This window comes from Sinocyclocheilus grahami, unplaced genomic scaffold (assembly GCF_001515645.1).
Source record: "Sinocyclocheilus grahami isolate Dianchi unplaced genomic scaffold, SAMN03320097.WGS_v1.1 scaffold126.1, whole genome shotgun sequence".
Classification (NCBI taxonomy): Eukaryota; Metazoa; Chordata; class Actinopteri; order Cypriniformes; family Cyprinidae; genus Sinocyclocheilus; species Sinocyclocheilus grahami.
The window spans coordinates 2,764,391-2,787,175 of record NW_015505305.1 but is presented as its reverse complement, the minus strand read 5'-3'; the positions used below and the strand labels follow the sequence as shown (position 1 = coordinate 2,787,175).

The following is a 22,785-nucleotide window of genomic DNA, read 5'->3' as shown; positions in this document are numbered from 1 at the left end:
CTCCAACTGATGCTGGTTCAATAATCCCATTTTCCTTGGAAAACACCAAAAGGTCTTGTAATCGAAAAATAAAATGACAAAAGACAACAAAAATATTCAGAGAACCCTTATGCACAAGTGTTTTTGTATGTAGGCCCTGATTCCAGTGACAAGCTGTCTGTCTGTGTGTGTGCTCACAGTGGACTGTGAGATAAGAGGGACTTTTTTTGTTGTTTTTTTGAGCAGCCCTGACAAAGTTTGCGTTCCTGTTCGGGCCTGGAAACAAAACCAAGGCCCTCAGGATTGGGGGAAGGAAGCCGTCGTGCCGCCGCTTGCTCGTTCTCCGGTGCTCTGATGAGGTTTCACTGTCTCTCTGGAACAAGCTGTCGCCGCAGATTTGGCAGGTGCGGGTGCCGATTCTCTGCATCTGCGTTCTGCCGAGTCAGAAGTCTTGATGTCTTCAGCGGTGGAGCTGAGAGGCCGGGGATCTGCTGATGGCTGCTGTGTTGGTGCCTCCCTTATCCTCTGACAGATCTCTGCATAGCTCGGCTTGCGGGGCTCCTGGTAAAACATAATAAATTAATCAAATGAATCAATTTAGATTATTGATTATGCATCATTGCATTGTCAAATGTAAATCATAATGTCAATCTTTGTAACCAAAATGTAGCATGACAAGGGGCTTTAAACCACCTGCATGCATTAAAGGACACGATGAACAGGATCTTTTATCAAAAGAAGTCTCTAATGCTCAGCAAGGCTGCATTTATTTAATAAAAAATGCAGCAATAATAGTAATATTGTAAAATATTGATATAATTTAAAATAACTGTTTTCTATTTTAAAATATAATTTATTCCAACATGATACATTTTTCAGGATTTTTTGATGAACAAAGTTCAAAAGAACAGCATTTATTCGAAATTCGGGGGAAAAAATTATACGTTTTACTGTCACCTTTGATCAATTTAATCCATCTTGGCTGAATAAAAGTATTAATTTATTTCATTAAATAATAATAATATTATTGAACTCAAACTTTTGAACTGTAGTATACATCTGCTGTTAAAGAGTTTGAACCAATTACAAAGTACCGAAGAGCGCAACAGTTCCATATATGTGCTTCTGTACAATCCACAAGCCAGGTGAGGTTTTTTAACGAAGGTCTTGTAATCGAAAAATAAAATGACAAAAGACAACAAAAATATTCAGAGAACCCTTATGCACAAGTGCTTTTGTATGTAGGCCCTGATTCCAGTGACAAGCTGTCTGTCTGTCTGTGTGTGTGCTCACAGTGGACTGTGAGATAAGAGGGACTTTTTTTGTTGTTTTTTTGAGCAGCCCTGACAAAGTTTGCGTTCCTGTTCGGGCCTGGAAACAAAACCAAGGCCCTCAGGATTGGGGGAAGGAAGCCGTCGTGCCGCCGCTTGCTCGTTCTCCGGTGCTCTGATGAGGTTTCACTGTCTCTCTGGAACAAGCTGTCGCCGCAGATTTGGCAGGTGCGGGTGCAGATTCTCTGCATCTGCGTTCTGCCGAGTCAGAAGTCTTGATGTCTTCAGCGGTGGAGCTGAGAGGCCGGGGATCTGCTGATGGCTGCTGTGTTGGTGCCTCCCTTATCCTCTGACAGATCTCTGCATAGCTCGGCTTGCGGGGCTCCTGGTTAAACATAATAAATTAATCAAATGAATCAATTTAGATTATTGATTGTGCATCATTGCATTGTCAAATGTAAATCATAATGTCAATCTTTGTAACCAAAATGTAGCATGACAAGGGGCTTTAAACCGCCTGCATGCATTAAAGGACACGATGAACAGGATCTTTTATCAAAAGAAGTCTCTAATGCTCAGCAAGGCTGCATTTATTTAATAAAAAAATGCAGCAATAATAGTAATATTGTAAAATATTGATATAATTTAAAATAACCGTTTTCTATTTTAAAATATAATTTATTCCAACATGATACATTTTTCAGGATTTTTTGATGAACAAAGTTCAAAAGAACAGCATTTTCTTACGAAAATGTAAGAAAATGTAAAAATTATACGTTTTACTGTCACCTTTGATCAATTTAATCCATCTTGGCTGAATAAAAGTATTAATTTATTTCATTAAATAATAATAATATTATTGAACTCAAACTTTTGAACTGTAGTATACATCTGCTGTTAAAGAGTTTGAACCAATTACAAAGTACCGAAGAGCTGATGCAATAGAGCGTAACAGTTCCATATATGTGCTTCTGTACAATCCACAAGCCAGGTGAGGTTTTTTAACATCATTTTTTTTAAGTGTTAACTATTGAATACCCAGTAAAAACTACACTAGCCACAATAAGAGCTTTTAAAAATAAAAATGAAATCATGGTAAAACAGCTAGTGAAGTTTTTACTGGGTATTCAACAGTTAACACAAAAAAAAAAAGACTGATTGTGGCTTTTTTTTTTTCCCCATTTCAAAACAGTAATTTTTTTAATAGTGTTAACTATTGAATACACACTAAAAACTACACTAGCCACAATCAGAAAGTTTTTACTATAAAAATTAAATCATGGTAAAACAGCTCAGCAGTGTCCACCAATTGTGACACTAAGTTGGTCTCCCTAGACTCAACAACATATATAATTATACATAATATATTATAATTATATTATCTGCTATAAAAATAAAATATACTCAAAACAAGCAGCACAAGTCTATTTTTTTTTTTTACCATTTTGGATTCAATAAATTACTAATAGGTTTGATTCAAACCACATGGTGAGGCTACCTGGACACTTACCGTTATTGGATTGCTCAGTGGTGCGGTTTTAGCAGCTTGTGTCTCTGAGCATTTCTCTGCAGGTGTCTGTGTCTCTTTAGGTTTTTCTACAGTTGTCAGGCTGTAAAATACCAAAAAAAAAGCAGTCCATATATTAGAAAGCGCCATTTTCCACAGTTTTCCAGCACTTAATTTTTTCCACCAGAAGTACATTTATAATATTAGGCTAAATAATATTACATTTTACATGATTTTCTTCTATTCTCTCTGACCCACAGAACTAAAGCCGTTTTTGCTACTGTACCTTTAAGACATTAAAGACCTCATCTTATATGAAAGTAGTAAACACCACCACTGCCAAATTGCTGAATAATATTGAGTAAGTGTTGACAAGTAAAATTGGGTGTTTATCTCAATGAAATCTTAAAACACCTTCCAAAGTGCTGAAAGCTATTTATTTTGGAATGCCACACATGAAAATATCCACACAACCTAACAGAATCCTGAGAAATCACACCCATCACTGTGACAGCTGTAAAATTACTTCAGAAGAAAAAAAAATAAAAAATAGTAAGGCGACCTTTCTCATGCTTTGAGCCAATCAGAAATGCTGTAACATCCACATAAGCCTGTGAATTATTTTGTCTTCTCAGAATACACTATTTAAAAGAACACATGGTTGAAATGGCACAGAACTTAGTTAACATCTGAAATCACTTCCAACACCTTTAAGTGAAAACAGATTTGTCACATGTATTGATTAGTTACTCAGAATAAGAAAACCCACTTTATAAGGGCTGGAGAGGGTGAGTGTTGGTGGTCCACTGGGGTCTGAGCAGCAGGAGCAGGAGCAGCCTGCACAGATTCTTTGGGGGTCCCCGAGATCACACGGCTGGTGACCACATCCTTATTTAGAGGCTGTGGAGAGACAAAGAGGCCTCTGTGAAACTCCTACGGCAAGGACAGCATGAACAAACATAGCAGCTGGACAGCAGGAACTCACACACACACACACACTTACTCTAAACCACTCAAAACACCCAAGGACTTGTCATGGTTATGACTGACAGCAAGATCTGCTGTGAACATGGCATTCTATGCTCAGTGCAAGTTAATATTTAAAAACCAAGTGCATTTGGTCAATTATCTAGAATTAAAATAATATAAGCCTTAAACTTTTTCATCTTCCTTTTTTAAAATTCTGAATATTAAAAGACAGTTTAATGCTGCAGCACTCTAACAAGCACAAAAGGAAAGACTGAATGAAAGCCAACCTTGTCTTTAACTGCTCCGGTGACAACGTCAGACAGTCGGTTGTCAAGGCTGTTTTCAGTTTTTACTTCAGGCTTTAGATTTCCTGCGGCTCCAGGTAGAGGAGGGAAGCTGGACAGGCCCAGCTCAAAGCTGGGGGACGGATTGCGCTCTTGAACAGGAGGAGGTGACTGTGTTGCTGCTCTCTGTTAAACACACATGCAGAAAAAGAGTTGAAATGTATGCAACAAATTGAGCCTGCATTGGCACATTTATTTTTAACTCCGTTTCTGCTGTGATAGAAATGCTTTCAAATGCATTTTTGGCAACTCCTCAATATTACACAGCACTACAGGAAAACTCTATCCTGATTGGTCAATCTCAGCATTCTGTGGTCAAATACCCAGGCAACTGATATTTTTCTTTTTTACATGGATGTACTAGTTTTATGTCTTGCGTATCAATCTGGGTTCTTTTTCTTGACAAAGTATCAAGTATTCATTTTCACTCAAATCAATACTTAATGTGCATTTATTTTTTTACTTGCTATGTAATAAGCAAGATAATGTATATTCTGCCCTTCAGGCTTGACTGTATATTATATTTTACTTGAAGTATATAGAGTTTTCTATCACATCAAAAGTAAAACTAAACAAAACACTTGTCTATGCAGTTAGCTGAAAGAAGGCAAATGACATACTGGAAACTTGTTGTCATCTCTCCTTTTCCTGTATCCATAGCCGCCCCTTCTTCAAAACAAACAAACAAAATGGGAAAAGCTACCACCATTTCTTACGGAAACAGAGCTCTACATGCTTTTTCCCCCCTTTTTGGATATGGTATTACAACAATATGTATGAAATTAATAAACAGCTGGTGCAGATGTACAGCATTACCTTCCACGGCCTGCGTTCAGAGAGTAATCGGCCCCGTTCACTTCCATTCGTCCATTTCCAACCTGGTCCCGGCGCGGATAGCCTGGGCTGCTCGGTAGTCGAGGTCGGCTACCCAGGTGATGAGCCTGTGGAGGACGTGTCCCATTGGGGACTCTCTCCGAAGGGAAAGTAGAGAAAGCAGCAGGGTTTTCCAGCAGAGTGGTTCCACGTTCTGTTGGGAGTCGAATGTGTGTTTTGTTGTGGTTCCTGTACAGATGAAAGAATGGTTACACAGCTGTTTTCTATTTTACCATTTTAAAACATTAATTATTCCTGTAATGCAAGGCTGAATTTTCAGCATCATTACTCTAGTCTTCAGTGTCACATGATCCTTCACAAATATTTCAATATGCTAATTTGATGCTCAAGAAACATTATCATCAATTTTGAAAAATGTATCATTTGTTCTGCTTAATATTTTAGTGAAAACCATGACACTTTTTCAAGATTTTTTCAATAGAACAACATGTATTTGAAATGTAAATCTTTTGTCAAATTATAAAATTCTTTACTGTCACTCTTGATCATTTGAATTCATCCTTGCTAAAAAGTATTAATTTATTTCTCTCTTTAGCCGGTAGTGTAAATGCATAACAAATGGTTTTCACTGTAACAAAAGTACCTGATTCGAGGTACATATTGTCTGACAGTTAGTGGAGATGTTGCGGATTTAAATGTCGGAGAACCAGCAAAGCCGTTAATGAACGCAGGGCTGGAAAATGGAGTAACCTGTTGGTAGACAACACTTGATTAGTACCTCTCCAGGCTCCATTCAGATATTCCTCAGAGCCAAACAGAACACATGGCACTTACCAGAGTCGGGTCCAGGTAGCTCTGTGTAGCAGACCAGCCCTGAGGCGTCACCAGTCTGTAAAGAGGAAACTGTTGCTGTGCTCCATACACCGGTGGGATGTAGTAAGGGGTGTAGCGCTGTTGGACATTTGAGGACACATCCGCTGGCCGATACCCATTCTTTGGCACAAAAGTGTTGACGGCAATGGCCTTGGCCTTTATTCTAGCCTAGAATACATTGGTAGATGGACAAAAAAAAAAGCTTTATTTGAAAGTGCAAAAAAGGAGAAGCCTCGAGTCCTTAAAAATAGCACAAAACATCCTTCAGTGATGTCACATATGCTGCATTGCACTCTACCTTTATTGGCTTCCCTTGAAAAGTTTTCACCTCTTCTCTGAGATACTGATATGCCTGAAAGAGTGATGTGTGCCAATGTTTAGCAACAGGAAGAGAGTTTATTAAAAATCCTGAGGCGGTAATCTGAGACGATCAAACCAGGGGCAATAAAGGAGACTCTTACCAGCTGAGCATCTGCCTCAGATTCAAAGGTAATGAACCAGTTGTCATTGTAGGCAAACTCACAATTGATGAATTTGGGCAAGTTATCGCACTTAAAGAGCGCTTCAACTTCCTGTAAAAATGAAAGCCAAATGTCACAGCACAAAAATAAGAGAATTAAAGATGTTATTGAATAAGAGAGATGCATGATGCATACCTCCAGAGGAGTGGCCTCTGGAACCTCTCTGAGAATTACGATGCAGCGGTTCTGATTGGGCCGCACTTTCTCTCCACATTTGTCCACTTGGACAAGAGGCAGCTCTGGTGAGTCAGAAATGTATCATTAATGTCAGACTCATCTGCTGTGTGTAACCAAACCCATTTTGATGAGTCTAAAACAAAAAGCCACACTGCGACCCATAAAAGTGCAAAGGTGATGATTTTTAGACTCACTTTTTAAGATGTCTGCAATGAGATCCACATCAGTGGTGAGTTTCTTGATTTGATCAAGGTTTGCCAAAGTCACTATTGGCACATACTGGTCACTGTCCATTTGTGAGATGAGGTACATGTCATTGGCTAGATTCTCCCTAGAAAAGGATAAGAGTCAGGTCACCATCAATCCTACACTGACTCAAGCTAATCCTCAAGCTTTTAAGAACGTTCACTACAGTTCAAAAGTTTGGGGTCAGTGTGATTTTGCTTAGTTAAATAGTTTTAAATTAATTATTTTATTCAGCAAGGATGCATTAAATTGATCAAAAGTGTAGTATATGTCCTAGCCTTTTCAGATTCTTGAAAAGCATATCCCCCACATACTCAAATGCTAAATGCTCTTAGTTTACATTTGCAGTAGTGAAGTCTGTAACATCTCAATGAGATATTAACACAAAACAGTCAGAAATTCACTGTTCTTGATTTAAGGTACCATGTTGGGATATGTTAGGTTTCAATGGATATGTCCAATGTTTTTTAAAAAGCTGTGAACTTCAGGCCAGTGCACCCAACAGGACCAGTTACCAATCAATACGCTGGCTCAATGTGATCAGTTGTGAAGATGCTAGTAATTACCTAGAGAGGCAGAACTCCAGTGATGCCTTCAACTGTTCCCGAAGGTCTTCAAGCTGTCTGGAGGAGTCTGAATCATCCACCCCTGCACAAAAGAATAAATCAAATGATAGATTATTTAAGAATGCTATAGTTGAAATTAATCCTTAACAATTGATTGTGGCATCTTGTGCCATAGTTAACCTGCATAACAGTAAATAACTGAAATCAAAGTAGGTTGACAACAATGAACAAAAGAGCAAAAGGATATTACCTTTCATACTGGTATCCTGGTTTGACACAATGCCCTTCTCACTGGCTGAGCTTCCCATGTACACTGATTCTGGCTGTGCTGCAAAGGGCAGCTCTACAGATGTAGATACCTGCTGTTCCTCATTCCAGTTCCCTTTGCCTTCACTGTTGTTATAACCTAGCATGGACAAAACAAATAGATGATCAGAACCTCCTCAGACTGATAGGGTCAGTATACGCTGAATTAACAAGCACAATTTTTGGAGGGTTTACCTCGTGAGATGCAGTTTGAAGGGTCATTGGCCGCTTCTACCCATGACTGCTGAGAATCTGGGAAAGTTGGAGCAGAGGCCTCCGGTTTAGGCATGTAACTGGCCCATGCCTTTGCATTGGGATTAAGGTCTGAGATCTTGGAGGATTCCTTTAAAAACAAAAAGCAAAAACCATGGGTTATCAATTAGGTGTGTGATAATGAAGAAAATGCATATTAAACTTTGGGCTGAATCAATGCCTTTACAGTCACGGCACTAAATTATAGTTACAAAAACAGTGGCCACTTAAGCCACACTTTAAAGTAGATTTTACTGCATTACATAAAAGTTTTTATTTATAACCTTTGTGATGACTTAACCTTACCTGAAAAATAATAAAAATAAAATAATTTGTATTTTTTATTTTAATAAATGTAATTTGGCTTGATATTTTTGTTATCTAATGCAATGACATTCATACAATTTTAACTGTGGCTAAAGTGTCCAAATAATTTCAAGAGCTACTGAATAACCAAGCTCAAAGCTGGCTAGAGAAGTACTTACGAGTTCACTACAAGCATTCTGCCAGTCCCATACACAAGATCCTTCAGTCGCTAACAGGTTATATGGGTAGGATGCTATGAAACCCATAGAGGTTTGGAAATCCTCTGAGAGAGCAACAGAGTCAGATTCAGCATCCTTTTCATCATTTTGCACAGTAAGGCTAGCCTCAGAGGCAGCATTGTCCCATGCTGACACCAACGCACATGCCTCTATTTCGTTATCAGATAACAGGACATGTGGTTCTTTGGCCCACACCGGAAGGCAGTGACTAGAGTGCACCTCATCGCTCATCTCTGATTTCCCAAGAAGGTCCGACACCATATTCAGCATGCCTTGCTCTCCCTCCATTTCACCCGAGCCCTGAGGGTTTTCCATCTGCACCGAAACTGTGAATTGATCTTTTTTGAGGAAATAGATCTCGTAAGATGGCAAGGTGGCATAAATATCAACCTGGTCAGGCTCCACTGGCAACGGAATTGCTATATTTACATAAGCAGCTTTATCACTGATATCATCAACAATGACGTTCAAATCAGACTGATCAAAGTCAAGAACTCCAAGACTGCTTGTTATAAGTTGGGAAACATGAGGTATGGTAGCTGTCGAGCTCTCAATGGACACATAATCACTACAATGGCCTTGTACGGCACATGTCTGCGCCTCTCCAGTTTCAAGTGATAGTCTTGCAGTAGTCACGAGAGGAATGTTGCAGTCAAAAAAACCTCCTCTGATTTCCCCCATGTCTTGAAGATCTCCGTGCTCCTGAATGGATGTAGCTGAAGATCTCTGAGTGTCATTGGCTGGCTGTTCTGAAGAAGAGTACAGGTACTGGCAAGCACTTTCCCTCATGCAGTTTATTGACAATAAAGTGCAATCAAATGTCTCCAAAACTTCAGATTGGCATGGTGGTTGAGACAGTGTTTGTACATCACTGCTAGCAGAACAAACTGATTTCAAACAGTCATTGTTATTCCCATCATTTAAGCAATTAAGCAGCTCTAAAGTTGGTATGACTCCCTGCGGTTCAAGTTCTGACATTTCGGTTTCACCATCATCAGCACACCAACAAATCTCAGCCAGTACCTTCCGTTCATCCTCACTGAAGCATTTGCTGGCAATATGCGTATTCTCATCACGTTGCAAACAAGTCTCTCCTATTTCATTGTCCATGACTTGCTCTTGTGCTGTTGCAGGCAATTCGCTTCCCAATCCCACCTGTATTAAATAACTCGCTGCAACGCTTTCTGGATGTCCTTTATTACAGATATCATTGTGTGATGCGTTTACAAACGAGGTGGCATTGATGTGGAAGAGTTTTTCCTCAACAGGACGATCAGAACCGGGTATAGGTACAGAGATTGCGTGAACGTCATCAACAACAGAAGAACTCAAAGAACTTGCATTGTGATAATCAGCTTCTTCACATTTACCAGTGACCTCCAGGAGATGCTCAAAGTTCACAAGAGCATTTGTAGAAAGCCGAGATGGACTCATGTCACATGGTTCAGCATTTGCAAACGTTGCATTAAGTTCTACATTCTGTTCCCCGTTTGGATTGTCACAAGATTCTGACACAATCTCTGTCTGGTCAGTGGGAAAAACACCGCAAGTATAGACGTGAGTGCTTAAAGTCATGTCTTCTTCAGTATTACAAGTGAGATCTAAACAAATACCTTCTGCATGAGATGGACTGCTCAAACTCTGAGCCACACCAGCAACCTTGAAGATATCAGATTCATTTGTCTGCACTTCACTTTGCAATATACTGCACTGGCAAGCATTCAGAATGACCTCCTCCTGCGTTGCTATTTGTCTTGGTTCAATTTCAGCTCTACAACAGGAAGGTGATTTTGACAGGTTGTCTTCTTCATCAGAAGCCAGTGGGGTCTCAGAGCAAAACCTTACATTTTCAATGTCTTCAGAGGCATCTTTACAAGAAAACCTTTGGTCCTCTGTTTCAACTAACTTTTCTAATGCAAATGTGCTGACAGCTGAAAGAGCTTGAGGCGTTTTTTTGTGAACTTTCTCAGTAGGGGTTTTCTTGGAAACACATTGATCTGATTCCACGGCAGCTACACTAAGGTTTGTAGATCTATCTGCTGTGTTGCTAAGAGAAGAAATTAAGTAATCAACATTATCTGACACAATGGGTTTCTTCTCCGCGTTTAGGTTCATTGACTCTCTATTATCATAATTTCTACATTGATTTTCCAGATCTACTTCGTCCGGAAGACCATTTAGATCTTGCTGAGGTGGTCTCAACATAGATTCATCAAAAATGGTGTTATGCATGTTGAGCTCAGAACCATTCTCCAGATTTGTAGCCTTGTAACCAGAGCTACTATAAAGATCATGGTTGTTAAGTAGGTCAGCAGGTTCCCCCTGTGGCAATGCGGTATCTGTACTTGACTTCAAAACAGACATCTGTCCATTTCGCGCCAGCAGATCTGGGGAGGGTTGATCAATGGCATCCTCTACAGCAGTAGAAGGAGAAAGTGTGTTCTCTGTATCTGTACAGGAAATGGAAATGTAATTTTCAGATAAAGGCTTTTCATTTTCTTGAACAGGAAATGGTTTTAGAAGATCTGGGAGGGCATGTTCCTCATTTGGAAGTGCTAAATTTACAGGTAGATTTGTAGAAGACCCTAGAGTTCTCTCTGAGGGACCTTTTTCTGTTTGTTGTGTTGCTGTAATTTCATGTGAAGGCCATGAACCTGTTATTGTGTGGTCTTTCGGGAGTAATGAATTATCAAACAAAGCCTTTTCAGAGACAGCTGGTGCGCTTGCGTACCTGACTGTGTCAGCTTCTGTCATGGGCTGGTGCCCACACTCGCCCCCGAGATCCTCTAAATCAATCAAGCAGATGCTGTAGTAACTCTGTTTTTTTTTAAAGCCACGGTCAGTGATCAACAGTCCAGAATTTCCCTCTTCTGAGTCATCCAGATTTATTGAGCTCTCAGAGTGTTTACTGAATGGAGAGGTGGCATGCTTTGGAGTGGACACAGGTTTTGATTGTACATCCCATGGTGTCTTAACTTGTTCCTCTTTTGCAATAACGGAGAAACCAAACGGACTATTGCCCAGGGCATTTCGTCTGAGGGTGGTGTTCTCCCTCTTGCCATCTCTAGTTAATTCTGTGGAATTCTGTTGACCATCACAAAACCATTTTGCTCTCATTATGGCATTTTCAGCTATTCTCTGTTTCACAGAATCCAACGTTTCCATTTCCTTAATTTGGCTATTGTCTCGCCCCATTTCACTGGCATTTCCTTTCTGGACTGCAGCCTTGTGGATAGGTTGATCGCCGACAGGTGGGTCCCAAAATGCTATTCCTTCCTGTTCACGGCTAATGCCCTCTTTAATGAGGTTGAGACCTGCTGACAAGTTTGTGGAGGAAGCATTACAACTGGTATCCAAATCAGCGTTCACGTTCCCATTTTGAGAAGGCTTCTTGACGGCCAGATCTGCGGCGGCCCAAGCGCAGTCTCTGAAGTCTTTCGCTGTGTAGCCCTCAGGAATGGCTGCCTGAAGAAGATTTGTTCTCTCGCTAACCAGGTTAGGGTTCAATTCTTTGCTGAAACAACACCCCATATTTTAATTGGTGAAAGGACGTCTATGCAAACCGGTGAACAAAAACTAGCTCCTCTCACAAGCTCCTTAGAGAGGGAAAGAGAGACAAGAGGCACACGCTATGGCTGCTTACCCCCTCCCTAGACCCAAAATAGCACATTTAAAATTATACAGCTGACTCACATGGGCCCATCACTCAAATGCAAAGTCTCTCCAATGATTGGTGCTTCAATGGACGCTGTACTTGCATTGTATGAATGGGATCAGCAACTTGGCATGATCTCAAAACACAAGGGTGGTTCACACAACTGCCTGTTAAGCCCTTTCACAACACCCAAAGCTGGGCGGGGTGTCTCAGTTGTTTCGCTAGTAGGTTTTTATTCCCCAATCACAATTACTTAACATATGTCTAAAAACTAACCGGCAATATGTAGGTTATACTTTACCAAAAGGGTTATCTCTTTCTCCTTTGCTTCCTGTGACTGCTGCACCTGTGGCTCCACGATAGTATTTCCTTCCTGGTCTGAAGTCATGAGATGTCCAGGTTCTAGCTCCGAACGCAGAGCTCTCCAGACCACCAGGGAACTGTGGATGACGAAACAATGGAGATAAATCAATTACAAATTATAAATGTTCAAAATCAATTCACAAGGCAACATAAATGTGGAGCATCACAAGAAATGGCAGCCATATCACCCTGTAGCCCAAGCCTGGTTTCCCACTGAAGCCAAGCAGGGCTGAGCCTGGTCAGTACCTGGATGGGAGACCTCCTGGGAAAACTAGGTTGCTGCTGGAAGAGGTGTTAGTGAGGCCAGCAGGGGGTGCTCACCCTGTGGTCTGTGTGGGTCCTAACGCCCCAGTATTGTGACGGGGACACTATACTGTCAACAAGCACCGCCCTTCGGATGAGACGTTAAACCGAGGTCCTGACTCTCTGTGGTCATTAAAAATCCCAGGATGTCTTTCGAAAAGAGTAGAGGTGTGACCTCGGCATCCTGGCCAAATTTGCCCATTGGCCTCTGATCATCATGGCCTCCTAACAATCCCCATATCTGCTAATTGGCTTCATCACTCTGTCTCCTCTCCACCAATAAGCTGGTGTGTGGTGGGCGTTCTGGCGCACTATGGCTGCCGTCGCATCATCCAGGTGGATGCTGCACACTGGTGGTGGATGAGGAGATACCCCCTGACAATGTAAAGCGCTTTGAGTGCCTAGAAAAGCGCTATATAAAATGTAATGAATTATTAATTATTATTAAATGTTATAAGAGTCCACAATATTCATTAATTATTATTCATGCATATACACCAAGGAAGAGTATAAATTGTTATTACCAACCAATTCCATTTACACTTCCAAAACTGTTCAAAAGGTTGGGGGACTTGTAAAATAAATGAATACTTTTATTCAGTATTTGACAGTAAGATTTCAAATAAATGCTGTTGTTTTGAACTTTCTATTCAACATGAAAAGATTTATCACAATTTCCACAAAAACATTAAGCTGCACAAATGTTTTGAACTTTGATAATAAAGTGAAATGTTTCTTGAGGAGAAAAGACAAACAACAAGCGCTACTCTACACTGCCCAAAACTCGCGTTTGAATCATCAGTGGCAAATTCTTTAAATATGAAAACGTACTTAAAATGCGCTGCACACATCTGAATATTTGGGTTGAACCCTTCTTGAACAGTGTTGTAAATACAACTTAACCACTGATTTCTAGTCGTGTCCTCTTTTGGAAGGCCAAACAAAGTATTTTCGCTTTCACAACGAAACACACGGTGTCTTCACAACATGGCGGTGGCGGCGGTGGCAGCAACAATAAAGTGACGCCTTCTTTCTTTGCGTGAACATTTGGGCGGCGTTATGCAAATCTTCCCACATCGTGAGGTAGACATGTTGGGGCGTGTTTAAACGGCGTTTTAGGAGGGCATGGACCACTCTTAACTTTTATAAAGAATATTTCTTTGGATTTGAGACTTTAGTCTTTGCAACTTTAGGGATCTTATCTATTCACGAACAGCTTGTAACACTCCAAAGAGAAAGGAAAACTTGAAATCGCATCATATGACCCCTTAAAATACTTGTATAGTTATTTAAACAGAATCTAAGTAAAAAGCAACTATACTGCAATCAAAACAACTGTTATAAAATACTATATAGTCACATTTAAGTAAACAAACATCCAAAATAAGACCACTGTACCATGTGCATAAACAAAAATATGTAATGCACTTAAAATTGAATTAAGCACATAGTGGAAAAGAATAATAACATTTAACATTTGCTTGATCGTGTTAACATTTAAAAAAAAAACATACATTTCATCCGTCAAATGCGAATGCTGACTCAAGACAGTCCTTTCAAATGACACATGGTGGATGTTTACATTATGACAGTACGTAAACATGACTGCACCGCAATGCATAACCATTTAAAATACCTATATTTAAATGCTGTTTATGTAAGAACCATATGCAAACTAAATGATTGTTAAAAATGACATATGTATTGAAGATGTCAAATCAACTCTACCCCTCTGCCAAAGCACATGAATACTGCAGGCCAAACCCACAAACACAACAGACGGCTGCTAGCTGAACCAGACAAACCATCCTTTTCTATAAAGTTAACTGCACACGAACACATCCAAAAACAAACTTTCAAATTCTTCAAATCTTCAACTACCAAACACAGAATGTTAAACATGCATCAAACAGCTTATTTAACCGGAAAAACAATAAGAGTGTCTGTGTTAGCTTACATGCTAAAGACAGGCAGATATTGAGAATACAGCTAGCCTGTACATTTAGCGCAAGTTGCTAAATTCAAATGGTGAAAAAACACTTCAGGTATTCATTTTTGGATCAATTTATTGTCTAAAACTATACAAGCATGAAATGTGCGATTAGATTAGCGCAATAATCGTGCGTTTGAGTTTCCACTCACCTGTTTCTGCTCTCCGCGCACGGGAGACTGCTTGCGGCCCGAACGTCTGACTTCCACGAACAAAACTAGAAAAGAAATCCTTGCAGGAAACTTTCAAACCACCACAAAACCTTCAACAGCCTCCAAGTACCACCAGCTCCTCGGTATCAGGCCTGATAGTCAACTTTAAAGGTCTGTTTGTTGATGTTTAGGTAACTGGCTAACGTTTGTTGTCGAGATTGTAACAACACGAGATTGAATGCGTGTTATTCTTTAAAACGGCTTGAGTCTCAGTGGGAGAAATGCGACTTACTATAACCGTACGTGCTAGTTAAACTGGGCTATGATAAGGAATGGAGCCACTCGCCTCTTCCCTCCCAGTGTATTTGTGTCCGGAGTTAAGCTTCACTCTCTCGGCCAAAAGCGCACCACGAACTCCCGCCCAGAGCCGCTTTATTGACTAGCCCGCCCACTCTCCACTGCGGCCCTTTCAGTAACTCAACGGCTGTATGTTCTACTCGCGTTTGGCTGCAGTTCAACGAAGGCTGTCGATAGGGGGCGCCATAAGACAACGAATTGGGAGTGCTCTGGCGTCCATAAATGAGGATAACATTTAAAAGTTAAAAGCTTTTTGGTAGTTATGGTATTGCATGATGGCACAATGTGCCTTACATTAAAAGCCATAAAGAGGTTGTTCTCATCTGGTTCAATGCATTTTTTTGTTTATTTTTATTACTTGTCCATGACCTCATCACAACAGATCCTTTATTTACACTGATGTAAATTATGTTGGTGCATAATATACGTAGATGTGTTTAAATTTATTAAATGATGTTAATGTTTTCGTAAAGATGGCAGCACTGGGAGCACTACAGTTGATAAGGAATGTAACCAATCAGGATCTTCCCTGAGCAGCGTGTGACTTGTGTGTGTGAGTGGATGGTCTGAGCTGTATTAAAACATTCTGTGCTTCCGTTTCATCTGCGAGATGTTTTGGTTGGTTGAGATAGACTACGGATACTGATAACGGCCAAAAAGGACTTCTGATCTCTTATAAATGTGCTGTTGTTCTCAAACCTTCTTATTGCATATTGCAATAGTTTAAAATGTGCAAGAGTAGTGCAATGACATATGTTTTTACAACCTATCCACCATCCCAGTAATGTCTGACAGATTGAACACAGGTGTAACTTGGTCCTACTATATAAATATCAATAGAATGTCATAGAACATAGAATAGGCTGTCATAGGTTATTTCATAATATTCTATTCTATGTTCTATGACATTTTATTGATATATATATATATATTCAGTATTCAGTCTGTCAGACATTACTGGGATGGTGGATAGGTTATAAAAACATGTGTCATTGCACTACTCTTGCACATTTTAAATTATTGCAATATGCAAAGTATATATATATATATATAGAATGTCATAGGCTATTTCATAATATTCTATTCTAGGCTTATCTATGTTTAGTATGGGTTTAGTGGCTCTACAGACACCATAATGTATTTGCAGCCAGGGGCAAATGTTGTTTAATGCTTAGCTAATATGGAGTTGTTTATTTAAATCAATTTATTCAAAGCATTTGACATCAATAGACAAAATGCATGTTTGTTTGTTTTTTTATTTTGTGATTTTTTTTCGGTCAAGACCAATCAGCTGAAAAACACTGATGCAAAACTCATTTTGTGCACAATACATGTAAATGTGTTTACATTTAAAAAATACCTAATATTGCTAATTACAAATGTTGTCCTGTTAATACAACTATAATTTGTCTTAATACTTTGTATATAATAATTCTTTGTATTTGTATATAATTGGTATTTTTTTGCATGTAAAAATACATACTAAAAATAATTTCTAAAAGTGTTACAGTGCAATACATTTCATTGCAATGAAAGAAAAAAACCATCAATAATCTAAAAAATATAGAGAGAGAGAAGGAGAAAATACAACTTATTATAATTTATGAATGAATGAAAGTCTGGGGGGGGCGTAACGCTACTGTAGTTTTTGTTGATGTGCTTGGAAAAATACCTGTAGTAACATATGATTATGAGTGATACAAAAGGCAACCTCAGCACTGTCAACTTGATCTCTTCCAAACAAGGCTTTTATTTTTGCTTTGTGTAAAAAGATCCTCTGTCCACCAGGAGGCGACCTCAGATCAGTCTCCCATCGCGCCATTTCGTTGCGGTAAAAGCCGCCAGATGGCAGTTTAGGATTGCTTCTCTCAGGAAAGGCGCGGTTCTGCTTCAGGTCTAATTTACAATATAAAAACATAAACTATTTGGTGAATTAATCGCGCCAGTTATTACTGACGCGTGTCCCGGAGGACCCCTTTTAGCGGTTGAGGTGAGTTTGTACGAGTTTTGCGACAATTGAGTCTGAATCTTTCCGTGGGGCGCGCGCTCACTGCGTAAATCGAGCTTGCATTAAAGATGGAGGACATGCAAGAGGGTGTGTGTCTGTATATATATATGTATGTGTGTGTGTGTGTGTGCGCAGGGGGGATGGGATCAATCCTCGAAGGACAGTGTGTGTGCGTGTGCATGCCCCCTATCCTTGGTGGCACTGTCTTCCCATTCACCCGTGGCTATATTATCTTAATAAGCTGAGGTGCATGTGTTTTGATGTGTAATTGCAGGGACGAGTGTGACTTTTATGTCTTCCTGCCGCCATGCACGCACGCACGCACGCACGCGGACAGACAGACAGACTCTCAGTCGGGCGCGCGAGACTGCTGTTGTTCTCTGAGGCTCTCGTTTGAAATGTTACGTCCGGATTGTGTAGTTACTACTAAGTTTTCAACAATTCCCCGAGTTGTCACGAATAATATGCCGTATTTACAGACTTGAGGGATGGAGGTTGGTGTTGGTTAAGTAATGTGGGTCAGTAAAAGATAAACAGCTCAACTTTTTGGTCCGAAACGTACATAACTCGGTTTACTAACGTGAAACATCTGAGAGGAAAAATCTGTGTAGTGTTACTTAACGTATTTTTAATCATTCGTAATCCGTTTGTTGTGTTCTCTTATTAACTTTACAAACATTGATGTCCAAATTTAGCCGGTAGTTCGTGAAGGGTTTTTTTATGAGTAGAAGAGGAGTTCAGACAGTACTTAAGTTACATAGTTCAAGGACTAAATCTGTTTTTTGATCACTAAACCGAGCAATGAAACACTTGGAGGCGCAATATTTGATGTTATGGTTGTGTATAACTTATTGAACAACATAACATGTTTACTGACCCATTGGAAACGTAATGATTCATCTTGCTTCATTCTATTTTTGTCAAATATAATCTAACTAATGATCTATTTGCTAACCAAGTTGTCACAGATGGTCTGTTCATCTATCCAGACTCAAAGAATGCGATATGACTTTATTTGAAAGCTCATGTTGACCCATCAATCCGTTTTCTATTTGTATTCCAGTGCAGTATTGGACACACATCATTTGCTTTAGATTATACTGCTTTTTGAGGTGAGATGTTGACAGGTGTCTGTAAATTCTCATCCTGGAACTGAGTAAGCACTGAACAGGCGATATCCAAATGTTGTTTGTGCACTTTCTGAGTGTTGATTCAGCACTGAACCATGGTGCAAAACCTTGAGGCTTTTTGAGGAAATGTGGTTTATTTATTTATAAAATGAGAGAAGATTTTGCCAGCGCATCAAGTACTGTTTAAGTGAAGAGATCAAATCGTTTGACTTGGTTGAATGCTGTATTATTTGAATATTGTTTATTTGGACAGGTTCCATATCTTACTTTGGTTAACATGCAATATTCCATACAAAATATAAAATAGAAATATCAAGGAAATATGACAAATATCAAGAAATGCAAGGTTTTCCATGCCTAGAAATCATAGGAATTAATGTAATGAATGACATTTTAAAGGTTTAATATTCTGGAAATTGCCCTTAGGTACAGTAGAACCGCAGATTTGCGAAATTTTGACCAAATTGTTCTTTTCAAATCATTTTATTCCTGATTCACAAATTGGTTTAAATTATGCATTTGCGAATCGGTCTGTTTTTGAAACATTTTAAAAGTCCTCATGCGGACATTGACTGAAAAGGATTTGGAAATGTATTGGTCAAAGTGGAAGAAATCGATCCTTAATCATCAACTCTATTTGGTTTGGACATACACTTTCTGTTTACTCTTATAAAGTTATAGCAGACATGAGTAATAGTGTAACGTTAGAGCTTCACAATTTCTAATACCATAAAAATCACTTTGATCTGAGACTATTGTGATGAGGGTTTTAGACGAGGTCTGTGCTGATTGAAGAAACCCACATTGGTATAAACGGCTTTGTACACTTCAGTGTTCGATATGTTGTCCATCTACATGCCTCGCACACTCTTGATAAAACAGGAAAGCTGTTACATGTTTATAACTTAATTGTTGTTCTAAATGCTGAATGTTTTAGTAAGTAAAAGTCTAATCAATCTCAGAGGTTTAGAGTGATATTTGTAAAGATATTATTGGATTTACTCAAGAAGTACATTAGTCTTATTCTGTGTAAGCGTTTCTGTTTGTACTGTTGCCAGGAATCTGATGGCTTTTTAAATTCATCAAATAAAGGCTGTGGTTTGTAATTCTATCTATACGTCTTGGCATAGGCAAGGGAGGCGTTGTGTAAAGTGTAAAATGGTTGATTTCTCAATAGACCAGGGTTCATCCCTGGAGAATTTATTATAGACTTCAAAACAAAGCCTAAATCCCACCTTTAAATACATTATAGCTAACTTAAATGTAAGATTAAAAAAAAGAAGAAGAAGGATTTTCAGTTTCTTTAAAGTCTTTTTCTTTGAAGTTTGTTTTAAACCAACTCCTTGGCGGGCCTCAGCTCAAATGTGCTGATTTCATTATCTCTCACCTTTATAGAGTGAAATATTATTAAGGACCGCTTCAATTGATGTCCTTGGCTTTGTCCCTCTGGAGAACCACATACAGAGAGAAAAGCTCTCCTTAGTGCATTATGCAAGCAAATATATCACCTTTCTCCTTTTGGTTATTCATCTTTTTTGCATTATTTAGTGTTTGTGTATCTGTGTGTGTCTATATATGCATGTTATGCTAAGATAAAAACATGCATTTGTTGTTTTTATATGGTTATTTTACCAATATTTTCAGAAGTGAACCTTCTTGAAACAGATGTTTATTGGAATAAATGATGCCCGGATAGTCATATTAATATTAAACTAGCGTGACTTCACCTTTCTGTTGTAGTATTATGCCCTCTCCTGAGTGCGGGTGTTTTTGGCAAGCAATTTAAATGCGTGACATGTATTCCAGGAGGCCGTTGTTGCCATGGAAACACCCTCACTGTCGGTCATATGTTCTTATCCTGGAATTTTATTGGCTGTGTTACTAAGATCAATGAATGTTGTTTTAAGAGATAAGAAAAATCACTTCACCTGTGGGATGAATTAATAGTTTTAATTACAGAAGTGGATGTAGATTTTTTTTCTAAGCAGTTTTATGAATAGTGATGTGAAGGGGCTTTAAATGTTTGTGAAATCCTTCAGACGGGGCTGATGGTATATGCATAGGTGTGAAAGGGTCTTTTCTTTAATAGTACTGTGCACATGTATGTTAATGACAAGTTTATATGCTTATTACATTTTCTTTTGTTTAAATAATACCTTTGCTGACAGTATAAACCTGTATGTAATAGTTTAGTTCTGCGGTACAATCTTACATAAAGCAAATATCGTTGACTATCTATATTTTTTAGCATAATAAGGAATTTACAGTGCACTTTAGAATTGACTGTATACCCTAAAAAGGCAAAACACATTAAAGGAATAGTTCACCAGAAATTTTTAGAAAATTAATTCATCATTTACTCACTCTCATGTTGTTCCAAAAACTTTTTTCTTCTGTAGAACACAGAAGAAGATATTTTGAGAACGTCATGCAGGTTTGGAATGATGTGAGGCTGAGTAAAAGATTACACAGTTTTCATTTTTGACTTTAACCCTGAAACAAGATTTATAAATAGTTGGACATGATATTCTCTAATTTCTCTGAATCTGAGCTTAGTCAAGCCAAAGCTTTCTAATATAGAAAAGATCATAGTTTAAAACACCAATTGTAGAATTTTGACAAAGTTTAGTTACTTATAGCATACTTATTACACTGCATTTACATACACCATTTTCTCGCTCTTTTTTTTGTATATTTAGTTGTAATATGTAACACTGTAGTTTGCAAAATTTAATCATTTTCCATCACATTCTAATTAGTTCATTACTTTTTCCACATTTTCTAAACAGATTTGGGGTAAAATCTGTTGAATGGATTTAAGTGTAGTAAAAAATGGTTAAACAGAACTAAGTGTACTGCTCATATTAGTGTCCAAAATATGTAATAAATAACCATTCAAGTGGCAGGAAATGTTTAGAACTTTGAGTAACAGCTGTTCAGATTCTATGGGCACTGATTGTATGTAGGCCTGGCAATTCAAGCCATTTCAGTGTTAAAAACAGTGTTACGTGAGCATTTTTAGTAGGAAGAGTGTTAGCGGTTAAACAATGTTAAATTTATCTACAAGATCTTATGTCATCTAGCTAAAGGCTGAATTCCACATTGACAAGCCAGATGAAATTACGTTATTTAGAAAGTCAGTGTTGGTAATGCCTCTCGCCGCGGCCCACTCACTTGAAAAGACCTTGATTACGCTGATGTCTTCAGACAGATTTTGATCTATAAAACATTGAGTTTCTTTCAAGCCTGAGGTGGGAATGAGTGTCTGCGAGACAAAGCGAGAACGAATGCTGCTTTTCTCACAGCCTCTCAAGGCAATTGTCAAGCTATTTTGAGTGTTTCACAGATCATTAGAAACTGCTGTCTGTCCTTAGCGCGAGTGTTTATGAGATGAACAGATGAAGGGAGATATAAATCCACTCTCATTTAATCTGAATAAACAACCTTCACTTCTAAACCAGCCCACGTATACACTTAGAAAGATGTATAGATAAAGATTTGATCTCAGTATACGAGATATACAGTGTTAAAAAGGCTTTTTGTTTTGACACCAGAATAAATCATTACTAAGGAAAGAGGGAACGGTGCATAAAGATTATTGTGTGGTTATGATAAGGAAATGTTTACGTTCATGAATTTGGTAGACACTTTAATACAAAGCTACTTATAAGTGCATTCATGCTATACATTTTAGCAGTGGGATTGAATCTATGAAATATACATTGTTATCATGTACATGTTGAGCTTCAGAAACAAATGTTAATTCACTAATGAACACATTTAAACTTTAAAACCGATGTAAAGTGTAACGATTTTGTATCCATTTGATATCTTTGCATCCAGACCTGTTCTGAGGAGAACATACATTCAAAGAAAAATATCTTTTATTTTCACATTTTCTCAGTCATTTTAATTAAGAGTCAGCGAGGGTAGTTGAAATCTGAGCCATAACGTATTGCTTCTTGTCACTGACTACGTTTACATGGACATCAGTAATCTAATTATTTACCTTATTCTAAATAAGCCAATATTATGATTATGGTGTTTACATGAGTTGCTTTTTGAATATTCCTTTCATGTTCCCGTTTTACATGTTATAGTACATAGTTCGATTAATGGCACACGTCATTACGCCCCCACGTGACGACATCCGACGTCCCTCTGGAATTTCACGTATAAACATATAGTTTGTCTTCGTGGTGATGCCATGTACAGTTTTGGGTGTTGCGTTTTTAATTTTATGAAAGCTTCAAGTGCATTTAATTATTTGAACGTGCATACAGACGATGGCAGTGTTGAAGCTCTTTTATTTGCCGTCAAACGGTTGAACACTGCCATGTGTGTATCCTGTCGCAAAATGTGGCGAAAAGTCCTACTCGACGGTAATAATGTGATTAAGGTGTTTACATGTCTATACTGCACTTCAGTAATGCGACT

At 38.6% G+C, this 22,785-nt stretch overlaps 2 protein-coding genes across 3 annotated transcripts in view; one reads left to right on the top strand and one right to left on the bottom strand.

Annotated features, from left to right (window-relative positions):
• Window positions 1-1,149: 1,149 nt before the first annotated feature.
• Window positions 1,150-15,272, bottom strand: LOC107590251 (la-related protein 4B-like). 2 transcript variants are annotated; one of them, XM_016278933.1, is made up of 17 exons: window positions 14,854-15,272; window positions 12,347-12,485; window positions 7,789-7,936; window positions 7,538-7,693; window positions 7,288-7,369; window positions 6,670-6,806; window positions 6,434-6,537; window positions 6,239-6,349; window positions 6,076-6,129; window positions 5,739-5,945; window positions 5,548-5,654; window positions 4,887-5,132; window positions 4,691-4,739; window positions 4,014-4,196; window positions 3,527-3,657; window positions 2,761-2,860; window positions 1,150-1,635 (listed from the first exon to the last, which is right to left on the bottom strand). In XM_016278933.1, the coding sequence occupies exons 2-17, from the start codon at window positions 12,431-12,433 to the stop codon at window positions 1,372-1,374; spliced, it is 2,166 nt and encodes a 721-aa protein (XP_016134419.1). In that variant the 5' UTR covers window positions 12,434-12,485; window positions 14,854-15,272; the 3' UTR covers window positions 1,150-1,371. The 2 variants fall into 2 exon arrangements, with proteins under 2 accessions (XP_016134419.1, XP_016134420.1); XM_016278934.1 differs by having other exon boundaries at window positions 4,691-4,736.
• A 1,763-nt stretch (window positions 15,273-17,035) lies between these two features.
• LOC107590250 (cohesin subunit SA-1-like) overlaps window positions 17,036-22,785 on the top strand; it is a 23,920-nt gene continuing 18,170 nt past the window's right edge. The window contains exon 1 of the mRNA XM_016278932.1: window positions 17,036-17,200. The gene's annotated coding sequence lies outside the window, so the exon portion shown is untranslated. The remainder of the gene's footprint in view (window positions 17,201-22,785) is intronic.

What these genes read in the sequence shown, in the direction of transcription:
- LOC107590251 (XM_016278933.1), bottom strand. Translation starts at nt 12,433, where the DNA reads ATGACTTCAGACCAGGAAGGAAATACTATCGTGGAGCCACAGGTGCAG. An exon ending in TTCAAGGGAAGCCAATAAAG is followed by an intron (nt 5,946 to 6,075) that starts GTAGAGTGCAAT and finishes AATGTATTCTAG; the next exon opens with GCTAGAATAAAGGCCAAGGC. An exon ending in CAATATGTACCTCGAATCAG is followed by an intron (nt 5,133 to 5,547) that starts GTACTTTTGTTA and finishes TCATCTGTACAG; the next exon opens with GAACCACAACAAAACACACA.